The sequence below is a fragment of the Takifugu flavidus genome, chromosome 9 (assembly GCF_003711565.1).
Source record: "Takifugu flavidus isolate HTHZ2018 chromosome 9, ASM371156v2, whole genome shotgun sequence".
Taxonomy (NCBI): Eukaryota; Metazoa; Chordata; class Actinopteri; order Tetraodontiformes; family Tetraodontidae; genus Takifugu; species Takifugu flavidus.
In genome coordinates, this window is record NC_079528.1 from 11176643 (window position 1) to 11185500 (window position 8858).

The 8858-nt window shown below is 47.3% G+C and overlaps 1 protein-coding gene across 1 annotated transcript in view; it reads right to left on the bottom strand.

Annotated features, from left to right (window-relative positions):
- Positions 1 to 7715, bottom strand: part of pcdh11 (protocadherin 11) — a 107829-nt gene extending 100114 nt beyond the window's left edge. Inside the window, 2 exon segments of the mRNA XM_057042785.1 lie at positions 1877 to 2457; positions 6966 to 7715. Of these exon segments, the coding sequence (XP_056898765.1) occupies positions 1877 to 2416 (540 nt within the window). The 5' untranslated portion in view covers positions 2417 to 2457; positions 6966 to 7715.
- Positions 7716 to 8858: the final 1143 nt, after the last annotated feature.

Genomic DNA, 8858 nt, shown 5'->3' on the forward strand with positions numbered 1-8858 from the left:
CCGCCGTTTACACATGCCAGTGTTTTCTCTGACCTTGACCGTCTCTTGGGACTCCTCGCTGTGGGTTCAGGGAATGCTACGCTACGGTGATGACAGAGTTTCACTCAAAGCGCCACTGTCACGTCTGAGGTGCAGGACTGTTTCATTAAGTTATCTCACAACACACCAGAGAAGAGGTTAGCATGTCTCTTTTTAACCCGTCCTGTCTGACAACTTCATCCTGCTGTACATGTGGGAGTGGCTCCCTGAGCTACACAATGATAGTAATTTCAGCACATGGGGGGAAAAAAGAGCCTTCAACGGGAGCTTTTGACACAAATCTCGCAGGACCGCAAGAAGATAGTCCAAGGGTGGCTTAGCGGCTGAGAGCTATTCTGGGAAGAGCTTGCAGACTTCTCCACAACTAAACCTTTGGCTTTCCACTGCACTTCTACTGCACCAAGGGTTGCGAGCGTTGCTGTGCCTTTCACCGCGGCGTTCGATGGTTCGGTCAGTCGAGAAGGCTCGGAAAAACGGACGAGCGAGCGCTGGTGATTATTTCCTGCCACAGATACAGCAGCCCTCGTCTGTGATTTCTCGAAAGTTTAATATTGTGAAAAGGGCAGAGACATTATTGCAGATGATCATCATAATGAGCAGAACATTTGCTTGGTGATTTTCCAAGCATAAACAATTCAGGATATTGCGCTGCTAAGGCCTTGGCAGCGGAGCTCTTTAAAAATGCAAATTGCTATTCAAGACAGACACAGCCTGCGATGGAAATGTTCACTCCAGAGTTAACTTCATCTGAGACTCCAAAATGGACTCCTCTTCCTGGTCTCGCTCTATAGCATCATTGGGTTGTTTATTGTGTGTAGGGTGTCCTCCAGAGGGCCCGCCTCTCCTGTTTTAATTACACGCTATTTATAAAAACGTGCGTCACCTTCCGAGATGGCCACATGGCACAATGCTCTCCACGATAAAAGGACAAACATGCGAGCTCCACACCTCCGACTTTACCATCTTCACCAGTCATTTACAGTATCACACCACAGCTCATGAAAGCCTCAATTAGAAAAAGAAGGACAGTCTTTTCCCCCTCCGTGCTTGAGCCATGTATTAACATAATATAATGCTGCTCTCACATGCTGTCTCACTTGCTTGGATCTACTAACTCGTGCAACCTGTTGCAGGATATTGCACATGCACATTAATGCTGTGTGAGTGTTGGTGTCCCCTGCTATGGCTGTGTGGGGAGAGAAGACGCTCAGTTCTGGCCTCCTCTCGTAATTAACTGCAACATATGGACATGTAACCTCCTACAGAGGCTTTGAAATATGTACAATTAATTAAGTAATATACGTAAGTCATTTTGGTCAAAATGAAATCTACTACGGATGTAAACAGCGGCGTTGGAGCAGATGCAGCAGAAGCTTTATGGATATATGTTACGCAGGTGAATTATAGTTTAAAAATCAAACTGGCTGACAAGTGTGGCAGATGTTGTATTGATGTTACCCCTCTGCACACTCATTTATTAGGCAACTTCCAACAGATACCGCCTATTTGTTCTCTTCACAACTTCAAAGATGAGGATCACAAGCCCGTTTTCTTTCAAGTGTCTCTTGTTCACTCACAGATGACTCGTCAATGGAGTCATATTTTAACTTGTGATTGACATTCCTGGAAATTTCCGCTTGGAAATCCAGTGTTTCAAAGATATGCGTAAGATAAGCCTGAACCGTATTCACCATTCACCCATCATTCTCTATAACTTCGTAGTTAAGACTGAAGTAGTAAACAGCACAAAATCATTTCAACTACGATGTATTGAAAATCAAACAGTTGAAACCTGATGTGTGTGTTGGGTTGCAGGAGAACCAGCTGAGGGCCTCACCTTGACAAGTTCATAATGCTGAATTCCATTGATTCCTACATCTGGGTCAAACGCCGAGGGCACCGGGTATCGAGTGTTGATCGCTGTATTCTCTGGGATGGAGATATTTATTACCGTGGACTGAAAAAGAGGCGCATTGTCATTTACATCCTCGATCAGGAAGCGGATCTTGACCAATCGAAAGATCTCGTCGGGCAGCACGGCCACTTCGATCTCATAGTAGCAGCGTTTCTCAGCGAAGACCCCGGAGCAGAGCTTCTCCCGGTCGATTCTGTGGTTAGTGGTGAAGATCTCCCCCGTGTTGGCCTCCACCCTCACCAAAGGCACGTCGCCCGTCTTGTACACGGGTTTGAACTGCAGCGGGGAGGACAGCCTGATGTTGGGGTCCAGGTTGAGGTCCAGGTCCCTGCGCAGATTGCCAATGCGTACGTTTTCGGGCTGCTCCTCCTTGACCGTGTAGTCCCTCTCCTGGGACAAGCACGGCAAGACCAGGCAGGCCAGCAAGGCCACCAGCACAGTGGCCCGACTTGCTATGTCCATACTCAAGCTTGTGTGGGAGCTTCACTTCTGTAGAAGCAGTTCTGCCATCAGAGAAGAGAGAAGGACAGAGGACATGTGGTTAAAGCATAAAAGAGAAAGATCGGCCTTGAAAAGCTGCTGTAATTATCACTATTTACACTCCGAGAGTTTTCAACTTGACCTATTCATTCCAAGTAAGCACTCAACCAGTTATGAGACCACATCCTTTCCATTTCTTTGAGTGCAAATTAACAGCTGTTTTACACAATTAACCCCCGATGACACCCACTGAGTGACGGTGCCTCCGAAAGGTTACCGGTTCATGTTTTCCATAGGCCTATTTCATCACCGTAATGAACCTTTTCAGATTTTTCTTTGTCGAGAAACGCGGAAGCGATTCAGAGCATTCGGTAAAATGCATGCTTTAAAACCTCGCTCACAAACTACCTGCGCCAGGCGGGAAGGAAAACGGGCCCAAGAGCAGGAAGGAACTTGGCTCATATCGGAGCTGATGTAGTGCCGTGGCGTCTTCATTAGCAGCACCTCGCATCCAGACTCCAGCAGCTGAACTCACCCTTAAGTATCCTCGCTTACATGCATGAGCACACTCTCGCGCACCCTCGCCGAGGCCCCGCTCGGCGACTGCGATTAGGGGACAAATCGTTGGGGCTGAATATAAACAATTGTGCCGGTGAACATTTCATCAATGCCAGCGTGCGTAAAGAGCACAGAGTGCGACGGGAGCGAGCGAGGCACATAACGGCAACGCCGTGAAAACCCTGCCACGCGAGAACCACCGTCGATAAACGAGCGGAATTCAATCAGGGCGCCGGAACATCTGGAGGTGCGTGTCTCCTCCAGCATCGGCTTTCAACAGTAGCCAGACTGCCGCTCCTATTGTCGCCCGTCTGTGATTAAGGAATAAACAGATAAATCAGTTTGCCACCACTGAGCATTAATCAGCCATAAAGGATCCCGTGTTGGGTCTGACTTCAATCGTGTTGCCGTTTTACAGAACCTTGTCTGGCGTTTTCAAGGCCTGCCAAAGGGTGACGCGTCCTATTGCCAGAAATCCAAGTAGGTCAGATGAACAAGGACTGCTAATCTGAAACCACTGGTAGCACATGCAAGCAATAAATATTGACTGACTTCCACACTTAATTAGCCAGTTATTTATAGGGTTACTCCTTGTATCTTCCGCGCTGGCCTTTTTCCTCATCCATTCTTTAATATCCTAAATAAATAAGGTTGAACCACAAACCTGCCTCCATATTATCTTTAGTGAGCACGGCGGTCGCTGTTGTTGACTCCTCATAAGAATTCCAGCACCCTGTGTGTAATCTACTGCACTATATTTAAGGACTAATATCAGTTATTCGCTCCCCCCCCCCCCCCCCAATCCCCCCCCCCCCCCCCCCCCCCCGGTGTGTTTATGCTATCCTGCCTGCTGAGGCTTTTATCAACCTCATATCATTTTTTCCCTCCATATATTGGGTTTTATTTATAACAACCTTCAAAGCTTCAAATCAAACGTCTCCCTCCGTGAAAGGCCGGCATAAGTGTGTGACAGCCATCACAGCAACGGGCACGCAGCTGCAGCCTGAAAATGCACCTGACGTAACGAGGGGCAGCAAACAGCTCTCAGGGAGCCGTAATACAACTTTATGAAATTCCCATCCATCCAGGCCAACAGTATTCAGGAGAGAAGGTATGACCAGCTTAACTGCACTACGGGGGTCCCCTAAATTGGCAAGGCAACGGCGCTCACAGCCACCGACGCTCTCTGCCGCAACAAAGGGGAATTGATTTGAAATAAGAATTTAATTAAGCTGCAGCAACAATTGCAGAGCTTTCGTGCAGCCTGTAAAGACAAGTTTCTTTTCATAAAGCAGCCTCACGAGACCCTCTGCAGACAGGAAAACCAGAAACATGGCCGACTGATTGATCCGTAGGGGGGTTTGTTCCGCGCAAGCAGTGCGGCCAGGGTTGCATTGTCGTGTCAAAACAGAGATGAGATATATCCCATTAGCGGCGGTGACGCGTTTTAACTTTGAAGGGACCGCCTTTAGGAGAGGGAGCAGCAATTGCTCCAGCGCCGCCATCGGCACGCGGCACTAGGCCGAGCTCACTTGTCGGATAATGAAACATAAATTACATCTTTAAATAGGATGTGATTCCTCAACGGGGGGGTGGGACACAGTGGATCAAAGGGGGATCGAGATTTCCTTTCTTGTAAGCGACAATGATGTTCGGTAGGATAAAGAGCCGTTAGCAACTTTTTGACTCAAAGTAGAAGCAGTGGAACTATAGAAACTAAGGGTGCTAATATGAGGCTAAAAAAAAGCATGAGGCAATCACAGAAATTTGGTAGATCTCTTCACGCCAATGCAGGCGAAACACGTCAGAACTCTTCCGCGTGATAGCGTGATTGCCCTGGGGATGAGACGAATAGTATTTTAGGTTAAAAAAATGGCTGGATGGAGGGAAGGAGACAGAAATCCTGGGTGTCAGTCAGAGTGTCTCCTGTGCTTACATTTCACTAGTCCCCCCTCAAATGCTATTTTGAGCTGCTGACAGCAGCCTGAATCCAGTAGGCAAACTCAAGCCTCCCTCTTGGGAGACACAGAGAGAAGAAGAGCACCAGATCGCTTTACACAACATGGTGATGGACAGGCCCTCTTCGTGTTCACTACACCACCGGGGGAGGCATCCAGCTGACGCCCCTGCTCCCCTCCGCCCGGGACCACGGCGTCAGCCGGACGCTTTCAGTGCGGAGACCCACGACAATAAAAGGTCTTTTTTTTTAAAGGCTCAGTTTTACCTATCGGTGGATCCAGGGGGTGATTTCAAAGGGCAGTGTTAATAACTTGGATTGGCTTTTTATTCTCTTTTAACAGCTTTAATGATCATTGACAGCCTGACAGAGCTGATTTCTGTCTAGATCCGTCACTCCGACAGCCAGAAATCAAGAATCCTGACACGGAAAAAGAATGAAAGTTTCATTGGGGGAACTTCAACAATGAGCAGACACATAAAAGGCGCAATGAAACCAATGAAACCCGTCGACATCGACAAAGTCGAGGATCCATCTACGGAGGATCTTTCTTTTTTTTACTGAATCTTTCAGGATGAAACGCGTTGTGACGATGCATCAAAAACTGCGGCAGTTGATCCATTGCAGTGTGTCTGGAACAGTCTGCCTTTGGCTATTTACACGTCGCAAGGCTTTTAATGCTAAAAAAGATGCAGTTTGGCATTAGCTCGTGCCGTTAAGTTGTTGCTAGGTAATATTTCTGAAATACTTTTTGACGGGCCTCCAGAGGACAGCCACTGAATGCTCATATTGGGCTGTGATGATAATAGCAATGAAGCGTTGAAGAATCTTAAATCTTGGATGCTAAGTTTAAAAATAAATCCATCGATCAAGCACTTTATTAAGCCAGGGTTTTGAGAAAGGGAGAATGAGGGCCGGGGTATTGAAAAACTACATTATTAATAATAATATCAGTTTATTTGAGACAAGCATTTCTGAGGTTCTTCTCCTCATCATAGCTCAGCATCATTTACACTGAGGCAAACCGAATGTTGTTGTTGAGTTTATCTGATTTTTTCTGGAGACCTTAAGGTAAATAGCTTAAAGCCGGGAAGCTTCAGACTGCAGAATTGGGAGCTTCTCAACATGTTAATAAATCGCCAACCAACCACTCAGCCAGCCAATCAGTGGCATTTATCGAGAACGAGAGGCAGAACATTGCAATTGAAGGTTGCACCTGCTGAAATTCGAGAGCATGACTAATTTTTGATTGCTTTCTCATTGTGCCGTCCGACTTGACTCCGCTGTGCGCGTGTCTTTCAACAGCCTGCATTCACTTCACAGGATGCGATGGGATGAATTAGTAAATTCTCGTCCGCGTCTGGTGCCGCTTTGACACATTTGGAACGGGAACAACCAACTGTAGTCAGCCTAAATTTAGTGAGGATTAAAACGTGGTCGTCTGAGCAGTATGAAGAATCACACCACATATTTACTCCGAGTCCGGCGGATCGTCCCGGTGTTTAGGGTCTGTGACAGCCTGAACCGCGGTTGACCACCAGCGCGCTGTTATTCCGCGCACCCACGCAGCGAGCTTGGCTTCCAAGCTGCTCCGACACCCCAGTGAGCGCTGTCCAGTCCCTTCATTTGCATGCTCTTGGAAAGCGGACCTCTCCGCCGAGCGGTTACTTCGGAACGGGACTAAATAGCGCCCGAAGTCGTGACCAAATTAATAATGTGACAGCTCAGCCATCAATTCCCGACGCGCCTTGTCCGTGGATAATTCCTCCTCACTGCTTTTTTTTTTTTTTTTTTCAAATCTCCGGAGCAGCTCTAGGAAAAGCCAGAGAGCGTCAAAATGACCCGCAACCGCAAAACACGGATTCTCACTAACGCGCACCAGAGTGCAGCACCCTGTTGTCCGGGACACAGGAAGTTGGATTTTTTTCTGCGGCCACAGAAATTAGCGTTTATCAACGCGCTCCCGAGGCAGATCATTCAGTCAGCACAGACACGTCTCTCACCGTCGCAGCTTACCTTTTCCACGCGTCTAGGATGGGGAATCAGCCGCGAGTTCCGCTGCGTAGAGACATCACGGATTTGTTCATTTAATAAAATCAAATAAATAAAATCAAGTGCCAAGACTTAAACTGCGGGAGCGGAGGGAGACGGGGAGAAGGATCCTCATCAGAAGCAGCGAGAATATGCGCCGCAAGTAGGGGAGGAAAAGTCATCCACTACAAAAACTCATCCATGCGCTAAAAAAAAATTCACGTGGTCCTCATGCGTAATGATGAAAAAAAAAAAATCATGCACTGCGATTAAGTTTGTTTGAAGGGACGCTGTAATTCCTCTGCGGATGTCTTGGGCTCGCAGTCCCACGGAGAGACGGATTGATCCAAGCTTGTTTTAACTTTAGTTCTGTAATATTTCTTTTTTAAATTTAAAAAAAAAGGCTGGCGGCCACACTTATTCGCGTGCGTTAAAAAAGGCTTTTCGTGCGTAAAACTTCAATCCACTGGCGCAAAAAAGGGCACACTTCTGGAGGAGGAAAACTAAAGGCTGAACCTAATTTAGTGCGTGGATACGTGCTCCCTCTGATGCGGGATTGCGCCCGTTTTCCCACAAAATCGTAGCGGAGCGACGCAGAAAGCGCATTGCCCCCCAATGGAGTTGGATCAAAGTGCGCCTGAGTGCGGCATCACTTACAGGAGCAGGGATAGGCGGTTCGCCGTCTCTGTCTGCTTAGCTGTAGATGCCTCAGTAGTATTGCATGAACTCAGTTCCTCAACACTACCCACCTCTCTCCCTCTCTGACATCATGGCTGAAGGAGGAGCCATTCGCAGATTTAAGAGCCCCCCATCCTCTTAAAGCCGCACTGCGTTGGAGAGATGCTTCCACTCGGGTGGAGGTAGATGGTGCGATGTGCGTGGACCGCAGACACCTCTTGCAGTAGCCATGCTGCTACAGAGAGAGGGAAGAGGAGGAGGGGGGCACTCTTCACTTTTCCATCTATCCCCAATCAGATTTACTGGATCATCTCTGGAGGTGGAGGTGCTCAAAGCTGAGAGTGCCAACAGGCCGTATGTCAACAGTCCGAGAGGGGGGAAAAACAGCAACAAAATGATTTTTTCCACAGTTTGAGCTTTTAAACTCAGAGTATGTGAAATATGAAGTGATTCTAAAATAAATGCCGAATTGGTTGGTCGTTTTCAGCAAAAGGCAGCAGCCGGCACACATGAATCACCCCAAATCCAGTGGTATTGAAGAAGAATGCAAATTATCGACCTGCTCCAAAATCACTGATCGCACCACAATCAAGCTGTCACCTCCCTTTTCCCGACATGCAAAATCGAGCGGGCTTTTCATCCTTAAATACCCTGAAGTAAATTGTGCCTAGCGGCAGTTCGTAAGGGCTTACGGTCACTCAAAGGTCAAATGATAAGCACCAGTGTTCCGGCTGATTGCTCTTGTCCCCTTAGCGTCACCTTATGCAACAAATGGTGTTTTAACAAGTCTAGCCCCAGGCAAGGCTGAATAAAGAGCTATTTTCACCTGTTCAGCTATTCGCTTCAGATAATTTTACGCCACCAGGTTGATCCCAGGAGACAGAAGAGTCTGAACGGGGCCCAGGAGACTGTTCAGGTGACATAACGACACACACGAAGGAGTCTGATCCAGCAGGAATTGCAGCTAGGTGCGAGACCAGGAGAAAAGTCTATTTTTTTCCTCCAAAACATTTCGTTTCTATAATTCATTTCCTCCTGAATCTGTTTGGCAACTAGACAGAGGCGAAAGAATTTCATTAGCTGAAATGTCTGAGAAAACTTCTGGTGTTTGTAACGCATTGGAGTAAATTCATGCGGTGAAAATTCACGTTATGAAGACACAGCTGAAATTATGCAAAAATAGTTTTGCAAATTGTGAAG